General features: G+C 58.2%; 1 protein-coding gene across 1 annotated transcript in view; it reads right to left on the reverse strand.

Annotated features, from left to right (window-relative positions):
• Nucleotides 1-23,288, reverse strand: part of MYO18B (myosin XVIIIB) — a 69,267-nt gene that overhangs the window by 29,940 nt on the left and 16,039 nt on the right. Inside the window, 14 exon segments of the mRNA XM_060192661.1 lie at nt 840-887; nt 889-921; nt 2,424-2,616; nt 4,027-4,117; nt 7,282-7,455; nt 10,813-10,957; nt 14,487-14,550; nt 14,743-14,849; nt 15,749-15,885; nt 16,003-16,177; nt 18,478-18,654; nt 19,106-19,218; nt 20,049-20,115; nt 20,621-22,291. Of these exon segments, the coding sequence (XP_060048644.1) occupies nt 840-887; nt 889-921; nt 2,424-2,616; nt 4,027-4,117; nt 7,282-7,455; nt 10,813-10,957; nt 14,487-14,550; nt 14,743-14,849; nt 15,749-15,885; nt 16,003-16,177; nt 18,478-18,654; nt 19,106-19,218; nt 20,049-20,115; nt 20,621-22,291 (3,195 nt within the window).

Genomic DNA, 23,288 nt, shown 5'->3' on the forward strand with positions numbered 1-23,288 from the left:
TTTCTGAGAGATGGGAGGAGGGTGGGAACACTGAACTCTGGTGGTGGGTGTGGTGTGGGACTAGGCCCTGTCAGCTTACAATCCTGTAACCTACAACTAATCACAAATCACAAAGAAAGATAAAAATAATTAAGAAATCTTAGTGAACACATAAGCAGGAAGGCAGAGCAGGCTCCTACTTGAGTGACAGCCCTGCACACAAAGGTGCACCCCCCTCCACCCACCCTCCGTGATTGCCTGCAGACCCACCCCCAGCCCCCAGCTGGGGGGCCCAGGGACCGGACTGGACACCTCAGACCCAGCTCAGGGCAGGTGCTTCCCGGGCAGGGGGTCACGGGCCTCACAGCCCTGTACCCTTCAGAGAGGAAGAAGCAGGCCCGAGGACCCAGCAGCCCCCTGCCCAGGACCCCCCAAGACCGGGTGTAGGTGTGGCCCTCTCAGGCCTAAACGCCGCCCGGCACAGACAGGACAAGACACGTGATGGGGTTCAAGCAGAGAGGATAGGGGAGGCACAGCCCAGGGCTGGGAGGTGAGGTCCACGGCCAGCGAGTGGGTGTCCAAGATGAAGACTGGGGTGTCACCCCCAAACTTAAACTGTCCCCCAGGGAGAGCAGGGGACACAGTATTCCACCCCTGCCCCTGCCGGGCACAACCCGTGTTTCACGAGGCCGGAGACCCCTGGGCTCGAACCCCAGGCTCCCGAACGTGACTGTGGCCTAAAGCAGAATCCCCATCTCCTTCCCCCCAGACACATGGCGAGCCAAGCCCTGTGGGGGCCCGGGGCACGTGGGGAGCCCCCAGGTGAGTGTCCGCACAGAGGGGGGCCGGCCGCGAGTCACCTGGGAGGGACTCTGATCCAGCAGGGCCACCGTGGTCTGAGGGGGTGAGCTCAGGGGCTTCGAACCGCACGGGGACGCCTTCCTGGAACAGCAAAGGGGGCGTCAGTTCTGCTGGAAGCAGAAGGGGTGTGGGGGGGGGCAGAGGAGGATGGAGAATGGGAATTTCATCTCTCGGCCTCTCCAGGGCACGGGGAGACAGCTCATCCCGTGGGGTGCACACCTCACGGTGCTCAAGGCTCTGGTTTCAGTCCGGCACCCAGCACCCAGCACCCCAGCACCCCAGCACCAGAGTCCAGGGATGGTGGAGCTGGGCCGTGGACTCTCTCTCCCTGTACTTCTCTACTTAACAGCCGTCCCTGTGCTGCACTCAGAGAGGCGCCTCGTTGGGCCTGGGCTCTGCGTCTCTCGGAGGTGGCGTGAGCAGGGTCGGTCTCTCTCCGAGAGTCCTAGCCACCTACACGTGGCCGTCACCCCAGGGTGGGGTCTGTTCCGGTCGCCGCCCAGAGGCTGTTTCTGAGAAGCTGCCAGGAATCACACCCCAAGAGCAGCCTGGCCGTGCTCAGCCAGAACCCAGGGTGAGAGTCTCATCAGCCGTCGGCCCTTGGCTCCAACTCTGGACACCACAGAGCTAAACACAGCTGACAGGAGACGCTGGAGCCCTGATGGGCTGGTCCTCGGGGGAGGAGGGTGGGCAGTGGCCAGCCCAGTTATGCACACATATCACAATGCGCAAGGACCTGGGTTCGACCCCCCACTCCCCACCTACAGAGGGGACACTTCACAAGCCGTGAAGCGGGTCTGCGGGAGTCTGCAGGAGCGCACATGTTACAGTGCACAAGGACCTGGGTTCAAGCCGCCTGTCCCCACCTGCAGGGGGAAAGCTTTGCGAGTGGTGAAGCAGGCCCGCAGGTGTCTCTCTGTCTCGCTCCCTCTCTGTCTTTCAATTTCTCTCTGTCCTGTTAAATAGAAAGGAAATTTTAAAAGGGGGGGGGGGAAGGCCACCAGGAGCTGTGGATTCATAGTGCTGACACTGAGCCCCAGTGAAAACCTGGAGGAAGAAAAAGAGAGAGAGGAAGGAAGGGAGGAAGGAAGGAAGGAAGGGAGGGAGGGAGGGAGGGAGGGAGGGAGGAAGGAAGGGAGGGAAAGAGGGAGGGAGGGAGGGAGGGAGGAAGGAAGGGCCGGTTCCCCAGAGCTGTCAGAGGAGTGAGGCGAGCAGCCTGGGCATGGGGACGGCTCAGGAACCACAGAGACGGGGCCAGAGACACAGACAGGGAGCCGGGCGGTGGCGCACCTGGATGAGCGCACATGTTACAGTGCACAAGGACCCGGGTTCAAGCCCCTGCTCCCCACCTGCAGGGGGAAAGCTTCCCGAGTGGTGACGCAGGGCTGCAGGTGTCTCTCTGTCTCTCTCCCTCTCTGTCTCCCCCATTCCTTCTCAATTTCTCTCTGCCTCTATCCAATAATAAAGAAAGAAAAATATTAAGAGAGAGAGAGAGAGAGAGAGAGAGGGATTCACGCCCACCCTCCGCCCCCCGCCCTCCATCCGCCCTGCTCCTTGCCCGTCCCGGAGGACGCCGGCCCTACCTCCCGGGCTCGCTCCAGCGGGGAGAGGAAGGTGCGCTGGTGGCCCAGCAGCTGCAGGCGTTCATGGGCATAGTTGCGGCAAAGCTCCTCGAAGCCGGCCGCCCGCTCCCTGCCCTGGTGCCGTGGGTTCTGGAAGCCGGCAGAGTCCACCACCATGATGGAGGCCACGGACAGGAGCGGGGAGGAGAAGGACCTGGTGGGGGAGACGGCCCCGGAGGAGCCATGGTCACCGGACCTCTCTGGGCAGGGTTACCGCCGATGGCAAAGGAGGAGGACGGGCCCGGGGGCTGGGGGGAAGGGTCAAAGGAGGGATAGCTCAGTGGGCAGAGCACAGCCTTCCATGCACGAGGCTCTGGGTTCGAGCCCCAGCACCACATGGGAGCAGCCTGAATAGCAGAGTGGTACTATGATGCCTCTCCTGTTTCCCTCCTCTCTCCCTCTCTCTTTCCTTCTCCTCTCTCTCCCTCCCTCTCCCTCTTTCTCTCCCTCTCTCTCTCCCTCTCTCCCTCTCTCTCCCTCTCCCCCCTCTCTCCTTCTCCCTCTCTCCCCTCCCTCTCTCCCTCTCCCCCATCTCCTCTCTCTCTCTCTCCTCCTCTCTCCCCGTCTCCCTCCCTCTGCCTCTACCTCTCCCTCTCTCATCTTCCTCCCTCTCTCCCTCTCTCTCCCTCTCCCCCTCTCTTCTTCTCTCTCCCTCTCTCTTTCCCTCCCTCTCCCCCTTTCCTTCTCTCTCCCTCTCCCCCTCTCTCTCCTTCTCTCTCCCTCTCTCTCTCCCTTTCTCTCTCCCTCTCTCATCTCCCTCTGTCTCTCCCTCCCTCTCTCCCTCTCTCCTCTCTCCCTCTTCCCTCTCCCTCCTTCTGTCTCTCCCTCCCTCTCCCCCCTCTCCCTTTCTTTCCCCCTCTCTCTCCTCCTCTTTCTCCCCCTCTCTCCCCCTTTCTCTCCCCATAAACAAATAAATACTTTTTTGATTTTATTTATTTATTTTAATAGATACAGAAAGAAACTGAGATGGAAGAAGGGATAGATAGAGAAAAAGACAGAGAGATACACTGGGACCAGGTGGCGGCACACCGGATTGAACGCACATGTCACAGTGCTCAAGGACTTGGGTGCGAGCCCCTGGTCCTCATCTGCAAGGCAGAAAGTTTTTCGAGTTGTGAAGCAGGGCTGCAGGTGTCTCTCTATCTCCCCTTCCCTCTTGCTTTCTTACTCTCTCTACCCAATAAATAAGTAAAGATTGTTAATTATGTGTAAAAAGAGAGAAAAGTAGTTAAAGAGAAAGAGAGACCTGCAGCCCTGCTTCACCACTCATGAAGCTTTTCCCCCCGCAGGTGGAGACCGGGGCCTTGAACCCGGGGCCTTGCACTGTAACGTGTGGGCTCAACCAGGTGCACCGCCACCCGGCCCCCGTGAACACATATTTAAGGAAGGAAAGAGGGCCTGCTCTCCAGCTCCAGGAATGGCTGAGCAGGTGGAACTCGGGACTGCAGGCCTGAGGCTCCAGGTTCGAGACCCACAGGGCCGGAGCGCCTCCCTGGATCTGACGCTCTGAAAACCCCGGGGCCTGGAGACCCTGCGCGTCGTAAGCTGCCCCCAGCGTCCTCACCTGTTAATGAGCGAGACCACGGCTGCAAAGAGCTCCTGGTACATGCCCGAGGCCACGCCGTCCAGGCACTCCACGCCCGTCATCTTGAGCCCTGCAGGGGGCAGAGGGTCGGTCAGTGCCACCAGGCCCACCCCAGGGACGCCCTGCTGGCCTGGGATGACCCCTGCACTGCAGACGGACGTGACACACCCAGGCTCACGGATCCTGGCGCAGATGCCTCAGCAGGACCCCCGCCTCCTCGTGACCCATCCTGTCTCCTCTCCATCCCTCCATCCCCTGTCCTGCAGGGCCCAGCTCCAGGACGCCTCCCCCAGGAAGTCTGCCAGGACCACCACTCCCATTCAGTCAAGTCCCACCTCTGTCTCATGACAGTAAAATATAATAGTTGGTATATTTCTCAGTTTTCCGCATAGCACTCTAAGCCCCACCACACACACACACACACCTGGGTCTTCCTCCACCATCATGTTCCAAGACCTGAACCCTCCACACCCCCGACCCCAGAGTCTTTTACTTTGGTGCAGTCCACCAAACCCAGTCCACGTTCTGCTTGGTATTTCCCCTTCTGTTCTTATTTTTCCAGTTCTGTCCATGAGTGAGATCACCCCATCTTCATCTTTCTCTTTCTGGCTGATCTCACGTCACAGGATTCCTTCAAGCTCCATCCAAGATGGAGTGAAGATGATGAACCCACCATTTTTAATAGCTGAGTAGTATTCCACTGTGTATGTAGACCACAACTTATTCAGCCACCCATCTGTTGCTGGGCTTAACTCTGCTTTTTTGAGATAACTTTTGCTAGTAGAGTTGGCATGTCAGAGACCACCCCCCCCCACTGGGTGCTGTATACATCAATGACAGGTACTCAGCCCAGAACCACCAGCTCAGAGACACCTGTGACCTCCAGGCTTCTCCTTCCTGCCTGTGTCACAAGCACCTTGAGCTCAAGGCCTGCCCTCTTCCGGAACGTCCAGACACACAAGACGGAACAGCTATGGGTGGGGACCAGGCTGTCCAGGGGCCCATCCAGCTCACTCCCTTGTCCAGCAAGATCTGTTCATCCTCCTTAAGCCTCGGACCCTCACTGTAAGCGTCCACAAGCCCCCAACCCCAGGCCCTGCTGACCCCGCCCCACACTCGGCTCCTAAAAGCTTCAGGACTGTGTGTCGTGACCTGTGTGTGGGGTCACGAAGTGAATGGCTCGGCCAGAGAAGAGAGGAGGGGCTGGGAGACAGCTCAGCGGTAGAGCACAGGCCTTGCATGGAGCCCCAGCACCATCAACAGGCACTGCTGAGCACAGCTGGCCCAGGAGCCTCAAAGGAAAAGAAGGAGGAAGAGGAAGAGGAGGAGGAGGAGGAGGAGGAGGAGAAGAAGAAGATGGAGACAGAGAAGAGGAGGAAGAAGAATGAGAAGAAGAAGAAAGAAAGAGAGGAGAAGGTGATGAAGGAGGAGGAGGAGGGTTTGAGCCCCTGGTCCCCACCTGCAGGGGGGAAGCCTCACAAGTGGTGAAGCAGGGCTGCAGGTGTCTCTCTCTGTCTCTCTCCCTCTCAACCTCCCCCTGCCCTCTCAATTTCTATCTCTATCCAATAATAAGTAAATAATATATTTGTAAAAAGAGAAAGGAACAACCCCAAGATTCAACCATAGCAAGGGGCTAGAGAATTGACGGTTTCTCTGGGCCAGGGGCTGCTCAGAGAGGAGTGGGGAAAGCTGAGAAGGAAGAGGAAGAGGCCGCCCCTACTGGGACCAGGAAACTAGGCTGAGATGTCCACACACGCACATGCACACATGCCCCGCTAACGTGCCAGCTGAGGAATCTGAGCACGGCAGAGCACAGGGCTTGCAGGCTGAGGCGCCAAGTCAGCTCCCCAGGCTCTGCTCACAGACTCCAGGCCTCCTGAGGAGGCCCGGCCCTTCCCAGCCTCCCACAGCTCCAGCCCAGCCCGGTGTTGCTAGGCAACCCCTCATCCATCCAGCATCCCTCCAAGCCGGCCTGTCCCTGGTCCCTGGTCCCTGGTCCCTGGTCCCTGGTCCCCTGCCCACATAGCATGTGCCCTGGAGACCTGGGCCAGGAAAATGGGCTCAGTGCTTAAAGTGGGGTGTGTGTCAGTCTGTCTGTGTGGTTGGGTGTCGTGTGCATGTGGTTGGTTGCTGCTGTGAGCATGTTTGGAGTAAGTGTGTGTGTGTGTGTGTGTGTGTGTGTGTGTGTTTGAGTGTGAGTGTGTGTGTGTGTGTGAGTGTGTGAGTGTGTGTGTGTATGAGTGTGTGTGTGAGTGTGGGTGTGAGTGTGTGTGTGAGTTGTGTGAGTGTGTGTTTTTGAGTGTGAGTATGTGTGAATGTGTGAGTGTGTGTGTGTGTTTGAGTGTGAGTGTGTGTGTGAGTGTGTGTGTGAGTGTGTGTGTGAGTGTGTGTGTGAGTGTGTGTGTGAGTGTGTGTGTTTTTGAGTGTGAGTATGTGTGAATGTGTGAGTGTGTGTGAGTGTGTGAGTGTGTGTGTGTGTGTGCACGCACATCTGTGAAAGCCTGTGCTTCCCCGTGTCTGAAGCCACGGGCACGCGTGTCAGTGCAGGCCTGGTTATGCCTTTGCAGCGTGAGGGAACCACCGCCCCACCCTGCCTCTCCAGGGGAGCTCCTCCCCCCCTCCCCCTCCCCCTCCTCCTCCTCCTCGGGTCCACGGGGCTCAGACGCAGGCTCCGCAGGCCGCAAGCTCACTGGTGGGAACCTTGTGGAGTTCTCCGGGAGCCCCTTCCTCCCGCTGCCCCAGCCCACCTGCTAGAAGCCGTCCTCTGCCCCCAACCCCCCAGGGCTGTGCCACCATCTCTGTCTGCAGACAAGACCCAGGGCACACCATGGGGGCTCCATGGATGGCGGAGCAGGGTTTAGGTCTCTCTCTCTCTCTTTCTCTCTCTATATCTCTCTTTCTCTTTCTCTCTCTTTCTGTCTCTTTCTCTCTATCTCTTTCTCTCTCTTCCTCTCTATCTTTCTATCTCTCTTTCTTCCTCTCTCTGTATCTCTTTCTTTCTCTCTTTATCTCTCTCCCTCTCTTTCTATCTCTCTCTTCCTCTCTTTCTCTCTCTCTTTCTTGCTCTCTCTCTCTCTATCTCTCTCAACAAGAAATACACTCACACACTTGGGCATCACACACTGGAGGCCCTCAGTTCACACCTTGGAGCCACGTAAGAAATCAGACCATTCCCAGCATCCCCTGTCCCCAGTGGGGCCGCCCGCCCACCCACCCAGGGGCAGCGAGTGGTACCTGGACTGGTGTCTTCCTCTCCCGGGTGACGCTGGCTGGTCCCTGAGGTCACCTGCCGGATGATCTGTCGCAGGTGGTGCTTGAAGGTGGCCGTGTTCAGCTCCTCATACCCGCAGCCCAGGGCCTCGGCTGCACGGTTGGCCCCCTCGAAATACATGAACTGCTTCCGGCCCACTGCCCGGGGAGAGGAGAGCACAGTGGTGAGGTCCTGGCCTTCATTTGAAAGTCTGGTGCACTGACTCCCAGCCCATCTGCCCCGTGTCCTCGCCCAAACTAGTCACGGCAGCCTGAATGCCCGTCAGCTGGTGTCTGAACAAGGAGCGGCCGTAGCCGTGTGGAATACCTCTCTGCCCTGAAAAAGGTCGCACCATCAAGGGTGGCAGGTGCCACAGCGTCTAGAGCACTGGACTCACAAGAATGAGGCCCCAGTTTGAGCGGAGGCGTTGTGTGTGCCAGATGTTCTGGTTTTCTCTCCTCAGGAAATAAATAAATCTTTAATAAAAAAAAATGACACTGTCTCTTCTGGGACAAAATAAATGACACCAGATGTTGTAATAAGTGAAATAAGTAAACAAGTGAAAGGCCAGAAGGCTCCACATCTGTGGGATGTAAGTAACCAAAACAGAGGCTGTGAGAGCACACCTGGTTGAGCGCACAGGTTACCATACCAGGCACAGGGACCCGGGTTCGAGCCCCTGGTCCCCACCTTCTGGTCCCCACCAGAAAGAAAGTTTGCAGGTGTCTCTCTGTCCCTCTCTCCCTCTCCCCCCCCCCCCCGCCACACACACTCAATTTCTCTCTGTCCTATTAAAAAATAAACCTTCAAGTAAAATAATCTGCAAACTTACCCCTAGACTCTGGGGGAACCTTAGCAGTTAAAGGGGGTGTGAGGAAAGGAGTGGGGTCCTGGGGTGAGGTCTTGGGGGGCCGGACAGCATTCACCCAACTTGAGCTCCACCCTCTGTGGAATCCACACTCATTCCCCTCAGGGGCAGGAGGAAGGAAGCCCCCCTCAGGACCCACAGCCTTCACACCTCCCTCTAATCCTTGTTAATCTCCATTTTCAACAGAGACCTGCAGGCCCAGCTCCCAGGGGTGGCGTCTAATTCATCTGGTTCATCTAATTAGCTCAGTGGCATCTGCGGGCCCAGCTCCTGATTTCCCCACTTGCTCCTCCCTGTGGTAGGTGATAACTGGCTCTAAGAAGGAGGCCTGACATGCCACCCTTGATAGTGGGTGTGCAAGGAACACAATATTCTCTCTCTCTCTCTCTCTCTCTCTCTCTCTCTCTCTCTCTCGCCAAAGCACTGTTCAGCTCTGGTTTATGGTGGTTCAGGGGATTGAACCTGGTACTTTGGAGCCTCAGGCATGAGAGTTTCTTTGTCTAACCACTATGCTATCTCCCCGCCACCACCACCCAATAGCAAAATTCTCCGAAGCTGATATTTGAAGGGCTGGTTTTGAAGAAACCCTGATTGTGTTTGGAATCAGTCTGATTTCTTGTGACTCGTCCGTGTGGGGGAGAGAGGGCACCCGGGGCTCTCTCCCTGGATTGGGATTGGGGGGGGGACACTGAGGCTGGGAGTACCTGACCCTGCCCGGGGTTCTGGTCCCTCTGCAGGTCTGCGTGACTCTGCTCAGATCAGAGAATAAAGCAAAAGGTGCAAATGACTCAAGAACCATCCAATCAACTCAGGCGATCGTGGGGATCACTGTGCCCCCCCTTCGCCCCCCAAGTCCTGGGAAAAGACCCCCCACACACAGCTGCCCGCAGGGACTGGCAGGGGGGGTTCTGACAAGTTAGGTCTGGGGGCCTTTTGCCTGCGTTGTCTCAGATGTGTGCAGGCAGGTGGCATCATTCTGATAAAAGGAAGAAGAGGGAGAAAAGAAAAAGGAAAAAAAAAAAAACCCTTGATTCATGGCAACGATTCTTAATATATTTCATTGTGATCTGTTACGACACAGAGCAGAGGCATGGGTACACAACTCGGAAACTCTTAATAGCTGACTCGAAAGGGACCTATCACACCGCCGTCTTCACCAGGCCTCCCAGGCAGACGGGCGGGGCTCAGATAATTTATAACGGGGGGAGGGGAGGGAACTCGGGAGGAGAAATTATTGCTATAATCATGTATTAATAAAATATTTATAAATGTGACTTTCTCCTAGAGCCCCATCCAGCTGCGTCAAGTGGGGAGATGGCTCATGTGCCCAGGAGGGGAAACAGGGAGCAGACATCTCTGGGGGGGATGATAAAGGTGGGGGGGTTCTACTGGCCTTTATCTTGGGGGGAGGCTGGGGAGGGGGGAAGCTGGGGGGAGCCTTGCAGCTCAGGGACGAAGTCATCCCAGAGGGGAGGGAAGGGGCTTGCTGGGGACCCCTCCTCCTCTCCAGCCTCTTAGAAAGGGAAGACTGTGGCCTGTGAGCTCAGAGATGTTCTCTGGGTCTAGAATTCGTCCCAGCAGAGAATTCTGCTGGAGATCTCTGGGAGGTGGGAGGTAAGGACACAGAACTCTGGTGGTGGGTGTGGTGCGGGACTACGCCCTGTCATTTTACATGTTACCTATTATTAATCACAAATTTTTTTAAATGGGGGAGGGGAAACTTGGGGGGCCGGGCAGAGCAGCATGCACAAGGACCCAGGTTCAAGCCCTCGGCTCCCCACCTGCAGCAGGGACATTTCACAAGCAGTAACGAAGCAGGTCTGTAGGTGTCTGTCTTTCTCTCCCCTTCTGTCTTTCCCTCCTCTCTCAGTTTCTCTCTGTCTTATATAATAAAAAATAAATAAATAAGAAAGAAAAAGAAAAAAATGGCTCCCAGGAGTGTTGGATTCTTAGTGCAGCCCTAGTGTGATAGCCCTGGTGGCTATGTAAGTAGAGAAAGACAGGAATGTAGAACAGCTCAGAACAAGAGCCAGGGAGGCTGCGCAGTGGCTGAGACCCCAGTCACAAGCCTGAGGTCCCAAGTTCAATCCTTGGCATCGCTGAATGTGTCAGGGTGATTGATTCTCTGGTCCACTCCCTCTTTTAAGTTAATAAACGCATCTTTCACGCAGGGACAAAGCTAGTACTGAGTAGCAGTGGGCAGCCAGACACCAGTGTCTTGGACTGCAGAGACAGAGACAGACAGAGACAGACAGAGACAGACAGAGACAGAGAGAGACAGACAGAGAGAGAGACAGAGACATACAGAGACAGAGAGAGATAGACAGAGAGAGAGAGACAGAGACAGACAGAGACAGAGGCAGACAGACAGTGACAGAGACAGACAGAGACATACAGAGACAGAGACAGACAGAGAGAGACAGACAGAGACAGACAGACAGAGACAGACAGAGACAGAGACAGACAGACAGAGACAGAGACAGACAGACAGAGACAGACTGACAGAGACAGACAGAGACTGACAGAGATAGAGACTGACAAAGACAGACAGAGACAGAGCACGCCCATCACTGCAGCAAGTCTGGTGTACCCACCCGTCCGCCCCGTGTCTGCCTCCTACTGGCCCTGCTTTGTCACCGTCACCCACCTTTGCAGGTGCCGGCCGCACCCAGGTGGTAGATGGCCGCCAGCACCCTCCACAGGGCCTGCTGCTCACTACCCACGATGCCCAGCGTGTCCATGGCTGCCCGGAGCCGGGCAAAGGCCTCAGCCGCCTGCTGCTTGTCTTCAGGCTGGAAAAGGAGGGGTGGGGGTTGAGGGGGGAGAAGGCAGACTCACCCCCCACCCAGGAGCTGAGCGCCAGCCCTTCGGGGTGGTCATCTGACCCCCAGCACCCGCCCGCAGTAGAGGGGAGGAAGTTGGACACACGGGGCGAAGGGAGGGCTGGTCTCTGCCTGTGCAGCCCCAGGGGGCAGGGAGGGGTGGAGGAGGTGAGGCAGGGGGAGGTGAGCAGAGCCAGGATGCACGGGGCAATTCCCCACCTCGGACAGCAGACAACGGACAATGGACAGAAAGGCGGCTAAGTGTGAGACATGCCAGGTGGCTGCTTGCAGCCAGAAGAGAGACGGGAGGGAGCCTGGAGGTGGGAACATTCAGCGAGCTCCCCAACATTGGGACAGAAGCCAGCTCCCCCAGAAGAACACACACCTTAGCACGTACAAGGCCCTGGGTTTGAGCCCTGGCACTCCCCGGGGTGGGGAGGAGGCATTGCAGATCAGGGAGCTCTCAGGTGGCAGAGCAGAACTGTGGCCTCTCCCCTCTCTCTCTCCTGTCCCCCTGCACCCCCCGTCCCTCTGTCCCTCTGTCCCCCTTTCAGATAAATAAAAGGTGACAAACTCAGCCAGGGAGGTCACTGTGTCACCACACAGGAGGCCCTAGGTTCAAGCCCCCCATGCTGCACTCAGTATAACTAGATGGGGCGGGGGTAGAAAGCATCATGGTTATGCAAAGAGACTCTCATGCCTGAGGCTCCAAAGTCCCAGGTTCAGTCCCCTGCACCACCATAAGCCAGAGCTGAGCGTGGCTCTGGAAAAAAGGAAGGAGGAGGAGGAGGAGGAGGAGGAGGAGGAGAAGGGAAGGAAGGAAGGAAGGAAGAAGGAAATACAGTATAACTAGATATAAATGTCCCATCACAGGGAGTCGGGCGGTAGCGCAGCAGGTTAAGCACACGTGGCACAAAGCGCAAGGACCAGTGTAAGGATCCCGGTTCGAGGCCCCGGCTCCCCACCTGCAGGGGAGTCGCTTCACAGGCGGTGAAGCAGGTCTGCAGGTGTCTGTCTTTCTCTCCCCCTCTCTGTCTTCCCCTCCTCTCTCCATTTCTCTCTGTTCTATCCAACAACGACAACATCATCAATAACAATAATAACTACAACAGTAAAACAACAAGGGCAACAAAAAAGAGTAAATAAATAAATTTTTTTTAAAAAAATGTCCCATCCCAGAGTCAAAGAGAAAATCCTAGAAGTGAGACCTCACCAGGGCTGAGGAACTGGCCTAGTGGTACAGTTACACAGAACAGACGGTCTGCAGGCCAGAGGTCCCACTGGAGACAGCAGGCAGGAGCAGGGGTGTGTGTGTGTGTGTGTGTGTGTGTGTGTGTTTGAGGGGAGGCCGAGAAGGGGAGGGGGCTCAGGCAAGACACACCCCAGGTGCCACCTGTGCAGACCTCAAACCCTCTGGCTCTGACCCCCCAGGATGGAGCACACATGTCCCTCTCACTCCCCCCTGTGCCCGCAGCAGACATCACCAGTTGATCTGGGGCACAGGGCGCAGCAGTGAACCCCGTCGCCCCAAGACGTCCTTCCCATGGCCCTCACGGCTGATCCGTCTCCCCCCATGGGGACAGGAGGCTTTTTTTTTTTTTTATTCCTTTTTGTTGCCCTTGTTGTTTTAGTGTTGTAGTTATTGTTGTTCTTGATGTCATCGTTGTTGGATAGGACAGAGAGAAATGAAGAGAGGAGGGAAAGACAGAGAGGGGGAGAGAAAGACAGACACCTGCAGACCTGCTTCACCGCCTGTGAAGCGACTCCCCTGCCGTTGGAGAGCCGGAGGCTCGAACCGGGATCCTTATGCCGGTCCTTGCGCTTTGTGCCACATGCGCTTAACCTGCTGTGCCACCTCCCGGCCCCCCGACAGGAGGCTTTTGCCACCCCCGGCACAGGCCCCAGAAGGCGCCGGTGACTGCTGAGTGGGGAGGAGAGAACATCACAGCCCCGGCATCCGGGACGGTGTTTTCCCTTGACTGAGTTGCTGTCCCGTCTCCGAGACACTGAACATTGAGGTGAGTCTGGAGTTGCTGCACACAGGTCGTCCAGCCCCAGAGACCGAGCCTGGGGAGCCTGCTGGTCTGGGACCAAGTGAGAGGGTGCAGGGGGCAGGGGACCTCTGTCCGTGACCCACCCGCCAGGACCCACCAGAACAGAGGATTCCTCTGGGCTCAGCCAGCTGGTCTGATCACACACAGGACCAGAATTGGGTTTGCTGACCCCCAGGCCAAGCCACTGTGCCTTTAATTCCTTCTACTTTGTGTTTTTTACTAGACAGAGAGAAATCAAGAGAGATGGAGGAGGGAGGAGGGAGAGAGGGAGAGAGGGAGAGAGGGAGAGAGGGAGAGACACACCTGCAGCCCTGTGTCACCACTCAGGAAGCTTTCCCTCTGCAGGTGGGGACCAGGGGCTTGAACTCACATTCTTGTGCACTGTGATGTGTGCTCTTAACCACGTGTGTCACCACCTGCCCCTCCTTTTTAAATTATTATTATTATTATTTGGCCTCCAGGCTTCTCACTTGGGCTCAGTGCCTACACATCAATCCATAGCTCCTGGCAGCCATTTTTTTTCTTTTTTCTTTTTTTTTTTTCTTCTATTTTTTTATGAAAGGACAGAGCGAAATTGGGGGAGGGGGTGAGGTGGTGGGGTGGGGCCGCACTTGGTTAAGCACACATAGCACTAAATGCGGGGACCCATTCAAGGATCCAGGTTCAAGCCCCCGGCTCCCCACCTACAGGGGGAAACTTCACAGGCGGTGAAGCAGGTCTGCAGGTGCCTGTCTTTCTCTCTCCCTCTCTGTCTCCCTCTCCTCTCTTAATTTCTTTCTGCCTCTATCCAATAAAATGGAAAATAATAAAGAGCCTCCAGAAGCTATTTCTCCAGAAGAAAGAGAAAAGGCTACTCCAAACGCCTTCTTGACTGTAACACAGCCATGGCCCAGCACCCCCCCCCTTGCAGACTCCAACCCACAGGGACTCAGGGGGCAGTGGGGACCTTTTCCCTAGAGACACAGGACCACGCTCCAGGGAGCCGCAGGGCCAGGCCAAATTATATATGGGATGGAAACAAGTCCATAGAGAGAGTGAGAGAGAGACAGACAGACAGACAGAGACAGAAAGACACAGAGAGACACGGGGAGAGACAGAAATGCAGAGAAACAAAGACAGAGAGACAGAAAGACAGGCAGACACAAACCCTGCTGGGGTAGCCCCACCCTCCTTGTCATCCAGGACAAGCTGCAGGTCCCCAGATGTGGGACACAAAGGCCAGAAAGGAGACCCCCACCCCAGTGAAGAGGCAACCGGAGTGGGTAAAACAGACAAGACCCCAGAACAGACCCCGGGGTGGGCAGAGAGATCTCTGCCCTGCAGAAAGACCCTCCCTCAGTGGTTCTCACAGCAGCCCAGAGCCAGCTGCACCTGCCCACACTCCCAGCCCCTGACACTCGTGCACCCCGGGAAACCCTCTGCCACCCACCCCTGGCCCCTCTTACCGTGGCCCAGGTGCCCATGCCAAAGGCATTGCCGTCCGCCAGCTGATGCAGGTTCAGCTCCGTCCTGCGGGCAGAAAAGGGGTCCCGGTGAGGGGCCGGCCCGAACACCGTTCCCCTCGGCAGAGGAAGACGCCAAGTCCTGGAGAGGCCGGGCCATGTGGCCATGAGCAGTGAGCATAGCTCAGGACCGGGTCCTGAACCCCCGGCTTCCGCGCCCCTCCGTGCCCCTGTGGGTGCCCGGCCGTCCCGTCCTCACCTGAGCTCCAGGTCCAGTCCCGCCAGCATCTGGGAGAACACCTGGAAGTTCCCTTCCCCCTCGGGCGGCCGGGCCCCCAGGCTCTTCTCCAGCAGGAATGTCTGTGGGTAGAGGCGGCTTCCATCAGCATCCCCGAGGCCCCTGCACTGGGCCCAGGACACAAGGGGGCTCAGCAGGCAGAGTGTAGGGCTTCAGTGTGGGAGGCTCTGCATCAATCCCCAGCACCGGCAATGCATACCACAGCCCTCTCCCTCTCCCTCTCCCTCTCCCTCTGCCTCTCCCTCTCCCTCTCCCTCTGCCTCTCCCTCTTCCTCTCCCTCTCTCCCTCTCCCTCTCTTCCTCTCCCTCTCCCTCTCTTCCTCTCCCTCTCCCTCTCTCTCCCTCTCTCCCTCTCCCTCTCCCTCTCCCTCTCCCTCTCCCTCTCTCCCTCTCCCTCTCCCTCTCCCTCTCCCTCTCACTCTCCCTCTCTCCCTCTCCCTCTCCCTCTCCCTCTGCCTCTGCCTCTGCCTCTGCCTCTCCCTCTCCCTCTCCCTCTCTCTCTCTCCGTAAGCTCATAGAATTTACTGCATTGTTGGAAACATCATGATGCATTTTTTTCATAGAAGAGAGAGAGAGAGAGAGGGAGAGGGAGAGGGAGAGAGAGAGAAACACACGGTGATGTTTCCAAAACCCAATAAACAATAAATGTGCAAGGGTTAAACACCCAGCCTGACCCACAGTAATCCCTGGCCGCAGTCCCAGGTCCAACCACCCGGGAGCGCCCCAGAACCCACCGCCTTCCTCACACCTGCTCTTGGATTTTTGTTTTTTGTTTTGTTTTGTTGTCAATGGCTGGGGTTGGGGTGGCTGTGGGGACAGGGACACGCTGGCCAGGACGGCCTCACCCAGGGGCTGGCATGAGTCTGTGGCCCCTGAACCCCCCAGGCCAGGGTGCATGGGCAGAGCCAGCTGAGTGGTTTGGGGTGATGCCCCTCCCCGGGGCTCCGTGCCCAGGACTCGCCTGCAGCTGTGCGGCCGTGACGCGCCCCGTGGGGCTGAAGTCCAGGGCCATCACCATGGAGAAGCGGGTGGCGCTGCGGCTGTGGGCTGTGGTCACGGAGCCAAAGGCCCGGAGGACAGTGAAGGCCGCCCGGATCTTCTCCACTGTGGAGACAGGCCCGGGGTCAGCCCCCTCCCCCTGCAAGCTTCCCGGGGCAGGGGTGCAGGGGCCGGGCTGGTGCAGGTCCCGGGGAGGGTGGAGGGGAGCGGGGGCGCGTGTACCCGAGACCCTGCCGTCCACACTGCCGGCCATAAGCACCAGCTGCTCCAGGACCTGCCGGCAGCAGGCCGTCTTCCCCGCGCCGCTCCGGCCCAGGGCCACCACGCTCTGGTCCCGTCGCTGGTTCAGCAGTGCACGGTAAGCCCGCCGTGCCAGGGAGCCAACCAGGGCGGGCACCTGCCGGGGAGGATATATCAGCCTGCCTGCCTGCCAGCCGGGCACTGCCCCCCGGCGGACCCCACTGGGCTGAGGGCGTCCCCAGGAATCTTTGCCAGCTTCCACTGCTATGTCATAAAACTATAAGACCTTTTCAATTTTTTAATTTTCCCTTCTGTTGCCCTTGTTTTTTATTGTTGTTGTAGTTATTATTGTTGTTATTTTTGTCATTGTTAGATAGGACAGAGAGAAATGGAGAGAGGAGGGGAAGACAGAGAGGGGGAGAGAAAGACAGACACCTGCAGACCTGCTTCACTGCCTGTGAAGCGACTCCCCTGCAGTGGGGAGCTGGGGGCTCGAACCGGGATCCTTACGCCGGTCCCTGCGCTTTGCGACACGTGCGCTTAACCCGCTGCGCTACCGCCCAGCCCCCAAGACCTTTTAAAATGTCTTACTAGCAACTTAATATAGATTTACAAAATTATAACATACCAGGGGGTCTAATCCCACACCGTTCCCACCACCAGAGCTCTCTATTCCTGTTCCCTCCACAGGAAACTGCAGTGGTTCTCCCAAGGTCACAGACATGGCTGGACTATTATTTCTCTCCATATATATTGGCTCTTTTCTTTCTATGGTTCAGCTTCTCCATCCTTTCTTTTTAATTTTAATTTAATTGTGTATTATTATTATTGAATTGAGACAGAGAGAAATTGAGAGGGGTGGGGGAGACAGAGAGGGAAAGAGACAGAGAGACATCTGCAGCCCTGTGTTACCACTCGGGCAGTTTTCCCCCTGCAGGTGGGGAGCAAGGGCTTGAACCCAGGTCCTTGTGCACCGTAATGTGTGCGCTCAACCAGGTGCGCCACCACCTGGCCCCCGTCTTCTCTTCCTTTCTAAGTCACACCTACACCTCTTGCTGCTTCCTTCTGTATGTCCTTCCTACTTTCCTCTTCTCTCTTGGGTCCTGACGGACTGGGAATTCAGAACCCTCTGGCCATCTCCCCCAGCCTTTCCCCCTTTTCACCAGGCTGACCAGAGAGTAAAAGGCAAGAGAAAGCCCAGGCTTAGTGCATTTACAAGCGCGAAAACCAGCAGTCAGCTATTACTCGTTTGCACATCAAAAGAGAAGGTGTCCACACCTGGCAGCTGAGCAGGACAGAAATGGGTGCCTGAGGCTGGGGTGGCTGCCCACACTCCGTCCCTTCCTTCCTTCCTTCCTTCCTTCCTTCCTTCCTTCCTTCCTTCCTTCCCCGCAGACCCCATCTGCCCATCAGCAGGCAGTGGGCTCTCTCCTTACCAAGGTGCCTCCCTCCTCCCCCCCCCCAGCCCCGTGAGGCTGAAAACTCCCTAAAGTGCCCTGCTGCCTCTCTTGGGAACTGTTTCTTTTTTTTTTTCTTCCAGGGATATTGCTGGGCTCGGTGCCTGCACCATGAATTCACCACTCCTGGAGGCCATTTTTCCCCCTTTTTGTTGCCCTTGTTGTTGTAGCCTCGTTGTGATTATTATTATTGCCATTGTTGATGCCGTTCATTGTGTTGGATAGGACAGAGAGAAATGGAGAGAGGAGGGAAAGACAGAGAGGGGGAGAGACAGACAGACAGACACCTGCAGACCTGCTTCACCGCCTGTGAAGCGACTCCCCTGCAGGTGGGGAGCCGGGGGCTCGAATCGGGATCCTTACACCGGTCCCTGCGCTTTGCGCCACATGCGCTTAACCCACTGCGCCACCGCCCGGCCCCGGGGACTGTTTCTTAACCTGTTTATTCCAACCAACTGCCTACAACCTCTGCTACCCATCCCCTCTCCTGGATCCCTGGGGTATCACGGCCAGAAGAAAGTAAAATATGTCTTCACCCAGTCATGGACTAAAACACAGGATTCCCCAAAGCTGCCCTGGCTGGACATGGCCCCCCCACCCCGCCCGCACTGGCTGGACATGGCCTCAGGGTGGGCGGCCAGCAGGACCTCTGGGGTCCGAGCCTCGGGGCCTCCTGCCACCTGTCCCCCAGCCTGGAGAGGGACCCGTCCTAAGGGCCCAGATCTCGGGGCACAGTGGCAGGTCCCCTGAACCTCAGAGTCCCCCCTCCCCACGCAGAACTGGACCCCCAGGACCATCCCCAGCTCAGCAGCCAGGAGGGAGAGACACCCCCCCCCCCCAAGACCTGGCCGCAGCCTCTATGTGGGCCTGTGCTGCCCCCTGGTGGCCAACTGAGGGCCCGGCCAGGAAGACAGAAACTAACAGCTGGTTCCTCAGTGGGGGCCCACGGGAGCCTCCCCTGAGCCTGCCCCTCCCTGCCCCGGGGGGCCCCCTCACTCACCTTGCCTGCACCGGGGCTGGGGTCCCCCTGGGGCTGGAGGACGATCAGGTCAGGCCCCAGGCAAGTGTGATGGAGCTGAGCCCGGTGCCGACAGAGGAGCGTGTGCAGCACACTGGACTCGTTGACGCTGATGAGGGAGGCCAAGTCCTCCACCTGGTCCAGCTCGGGGGGGTTGGCCTGTGAATGGCACAGACAGGGTGCCGGGGCCAGGGGGTCAGGACACGCTGGCAGCACCACCACCACCACCGTCACCACCATCACCACCACCAACAACGCTGAAGGGAGTCGGGCGGTGGCGCAGCGGGTTAAGCGCACGTGGCGCAAAGCGCAGGGACCAGCGTAAGGACCCCGGTTCGAGCCCCCGGCTCCCCACCTGCAGGGGAGTCGCTTCACAGGTGGTGAAGCAGGTCTGCAGGTGTCTGTCTTTCTCTCCCCCTCTCTGTCTTCCCCTCCTTGCTTCATTTCTCTCTGTCCTGTCCAACAACAACGGCATCAATAGCATCAATAATAATAACTACAACAATAAAACAAGGGCAACAAAAGGGAATAAATAAATAAATGGTATAATTAAAACAGCAACAACAACAACACTGAGACCTGGCTGTTGTGCCCCTGCCCGAGGGCTCACCCGGTGAACGTGGTCCTCGTCCACCTCCCTGATGGTCTTGTCAGCGTCCAGACACAGTCTCACCCTTCCCGCTGGCAAGTCTGCCGTCCCCTCATCTGGTTTCAGTACTGTGGCTGGTGGACACGGGAGAGGAATGCGGTGGGGGGCCAGGGGGGGAGGAGAAGAGGGCAGAGAGGAGGAAAGGCAGACAGACAGACAGAGAGTGGGGATAAGTTCTGAGCTGTCATCAGGGCCAGGTGGTGGCGCACCTGGTTGAGCGCACATGTTGCAATGAGCAAGGACCCGGGTTTGAGCCCCCGGTCCCCACCTGCAGGGGGAAAGCTTTGAGAGTGGTGAAGCAGGGCTGCAGGTGTCTCTCTGTCTCTTTCTCTCTATCTATCTATCTCCTCCTTCCCTCTTGATTTCTGATTGTCTCTATCAAAAAAAAAGTTTTTGAAAAAAATAAGTTCTGAGCTGTCCAGGTCAGGGAGTGGACAGGGCATCCGAGACAGTTCTGTGCACATAGTCGACCCTGAAATGTGAACCCAGACCCTTAGAGTCCAGAAGCTGGGTCCCAGTCTCTTGTTACCTGGCTGTCCCAGCCCCTCCCTGGACCTTGGATGCTGGGCAGTGGCCCAAGGCCCCATGTCCACTGCGCTATCCGTGACAGACATTGCTAGTCAATTACTAAGCAGTGTCGCCCTTGATGGGTGCTGATAGGACAGCGTCTCTGTCTCTGTATGCAAAAGACCCCCAGGTTCACAGAGCAGCACCCCAGGAACCGAGTGACCAAACCTCGCAGGACCCAGTGACCAGCCAGCCAACCAGGATGAAAGGACCCTCCACCCGCCCACCTCGCCCTCCTGCTCCTTCCCTGCTTCTCTCCAAAATGGAGCCGGGTCCCGCAACACCGGCCAGTGACAGCCCAGGGTGCAGGAGAGCCCCTGGGCGAGCCCCTGATTACCAAGAGCAAATTCATCCTTCTGCACCAGCCAGACCTTCTCCGCCTCGTACCATCTGTCCTCAGGGGCCTGCGGAGGAGGACATGGGGTTACATGAGTGGGATCCCCACCCCAGGCCCGAGGTCTCCTGCCTGGGACTCTCTGGGGAAGGGGAGGGGAGGTATTAGAGGGAGATCAGCTGAGGGGACGCCCCCGGGCTGGAGCCTGACTTGCTCTCTACAGACCCTCACACCTGAGCAGGTGATGGGGCGGGGGGGCTCAGGACAAGTCAGAAAGGGCCTGCTCTCTCGAGGGCAGTGGTACACCCAGCTAAGGGCACATGTCATCATGCAGAAGGACTGGGGTTCGAACCCCTGGTCTCCACTTTTAGGGTTGAAGCTTTACAAGTGGTGAAGCAGGGCTGCAGGTATCTCTCTGTTTCTCCCCCTCCCCTCTCAATTCCTCTATTTCTGTCCAATAAATAGATTTTTCCCCTAATGGGGGGTGTGTGAAATGAAATGACCCCTGTCTCCCTGGATCACCTACCTTGAACCCCCCCCTTCTACCCACCCTCCGCTGGGCACCCAGCCCTCACCTGGTTCGAGTCTCTGCTCTGGCCCCCCAAGGGCCTGTCCTGGTCCTCCCGCAGCTCAGGCCCCTGGACTTGACACTCGGGCTCCAAGAACACCTGGTCGGCCCCCTCACGGGATGCCTCTGCCTCCTGCCCTCTGACGTCTGGCAGGCCCTGCCTTCCAGCTGAAGCTGGGGGCTCCCCACCTCCCCTCACCTTGGAGGACCCACTGTCTTTCAGTACCCTCCACCCAGCCTCAGCTGCCTCCTGGGACTCACCCTGGGGTGCTCCTCCCAATTCTATCCCACCCTGGGGTCCCTCTGCCTCCCTGGACACACTAAGACCACCCTTCCGTTTCTCAGACACATTCTGGGGTCCTTCTATCTCTCCAGACACACTTTGGGGGCTCCCCGGTTCCTCTGACACATTCTGGGATCCTCCTGTCTTTTTGGACACACTCTGGGGGAGCCCTGGATTTTCAGGAAACTTCTGGGGCCCCCCTGTCTTCTTGGACACACTCTGGGGGTCCCCTGGTTTCTCAGGGACATCCTGGGGCCCCCCTGTCTTCTTGGACATGCTCTGGGGGTCCCCTGGTTTCTCGGGGACATCCTGGGGTCCCCCTGTCTTCTTGGACATGCTCTGGGGGTCCCCTGGTTTCTCAGGGACATCCTGGGGTCCCCCTGTCTTCTTGGACACGCTCTGGGGGTCCCCTGGTTTCTCAGGGACATCCTGGGGTCCCCCTGTCTTCTTGGACATGCTCTGGGGATCCCCTGGTTTCTCGGGGACATCCTGGGGTCCCCCTGTCTTCTTGGACACGCTCTGGGGGTCCCTTGGCTTCTCGGGGACATCCTGGGACCCCTCCATCCTCCCAGGCACACTCTGGCCCCCCCCAGCCTTCTCCCCAATTCTCAGCGCTGCCCCTGTCTCTGTGGCTCCGCCCGCCCCCCTTGACCCATCCCCCTGACTTGGAAGCTCAGCCTCTCTGGCCCCCTGATTCTCGGTGTCACCCCAATTGCTCCTTCTGCTCAGGGATGGCCCCCACTTCCTCCCCTGCCTCTGGGAGCCAGCCTCCTTCCCAGAGTCCTTAGACATGCCCCCCTTTGCTGCTTTGTTGAGGGGACCTCCTCCCTCCTTCTCAGCTGGCCGTGGCCCCTCTGCTGGCCCCTCTTTGACTTGGGGCTCCCCTGCTCCCAGTCCTTTGTTCCGGGGGGGCATGCCCTCTCGCCCCACAGGGCCTTGACCCTTCTTGTCCATGTTCAGTGCCATACTTCTAGGGTGCCCAGCACCCCCAGACTGGGTCTTCTCCCCCTTGGGGGCCACGTCCTCTGCGCCGGCCTGGAAGCCACGCGGGAGCCCCAGGGGGGCCCCCCTCTGCACGCCCCCGGGGTCTGTGGCCGCAGCCGAGGTCTTGCAGGTGGGGGCGTCACGGAGCGGGGATCTCTGCTCTGGCTTGGCCATGTCTGGGTCCAGCCTGGCCACCATCAGCAGCACGTCGCCCCCCCTCACGCCCCTCCTGAAGGGCTGCGACCTCTTGGCCGGGGGGTCGGGGGGCTTCTCGCCGTTGATGGCGGCCATGGGCACGGGGTCAGCAGGCACGGCCCCCCCGCTCTCCTGGCTGGGGATGTCGGGCTGCCAGGCAGCGCTGGGCTGGTCTCTGGGCTTGCCGTCGGGCTCGCTGGCAGCAGCCTCTGGGGCCTAGAGTGGACACAGGTGAGGGGTGCTCAGTGCTGCGGGGTGACACCCGCCCACCCCCGACCCCGTCCCCCCTCCCCGCTCTCTCTCACTGTCCATCCAGCCAGAGAAGCAGTGAAACCCTGACCTCTGCACTGGGGTCTCAAGACCCCAGGCCAAGTGACCAAATGAAAGGAGAGTGGAGGGATCAGGCTGTGTCGCACCTGGTTGAACGCACACGTTACAGTGCACAAGGACCCGGGTTCAAGCCCCCAGTCCCCACCTGCAGGGGGAAACCTCCCCAAATGGTGACGCAGGGCTGCAGGTGTCTCTCTGTCTCTCTCCCTGTCTGTCTCCCCCATTCCTTCTCAATTTCTCTCTGCCTCTATCCAATAATAGATCAATTTTAAAAATTAAAAATATAGAAATAAATAAAAGCGCCAGAAGGCCAGCAGTGCAGGGAGGCAAGTCTGGGGGTGGGGCCCAGGGGGGATCCTGCCGCCCACAGGGTCGAGTCACAGGGTCAGCGGCTCCGGCCCAGGACGGCTTGGCCCAGGGTCCAGCAGCTGCTGTGGCCCTCCCCGCGGGGACAGTGTCCCACTCCCCCCCCCCCCCCCCGTGATCCAGCTGCTGCTCTCTGGACACCATGACGTCGGCCGGCAGGGCTGCAGCCTGGGACCCCTGTGTGTGCTCTGCACGGCCGCCTCCCTGCCCACACCGGCCCCTCGCCGTGACACGGGGAATGTGGACGCTGCCGGCTTGGCCTCGCTCTGACCTGGGGCAACATCTCCGGACCCCCAGGAGCCTGGTCTCCCCTCCAAGCAGTGGGCACAGGCTTCCCTCCCCCAGGGCTGCAGGGTGTGGTGGGCACAGACAGACCGGGAACAGTGGCAGGGTCAGGGGGTGCGGGAGTTGAGCAGACATTACAAGCATGAGGCCCCCAGTTCAGGCCCCAGCACTATGTCAGCCTAAATGAGGCATCCTCTCCATGTCTCTCTCTCTCTCTCCGTCCTCTCCCCCA

This window comes from Erinaceus europaeus, chromosome 6 (genome assembly GCF_950295315.1).
Source record: "Erinaceus europaeus chromosome 6, mEriEur2.1, whole genome shotgun sequence".
NCBI classification, from domain to species: domain Eukaryota; kingdom Metazoa; phylum Chordata; class Mammalia; order Eulipotyphla; family Erinaceidae; genus Erinaceus; species Erinaceus europaeus.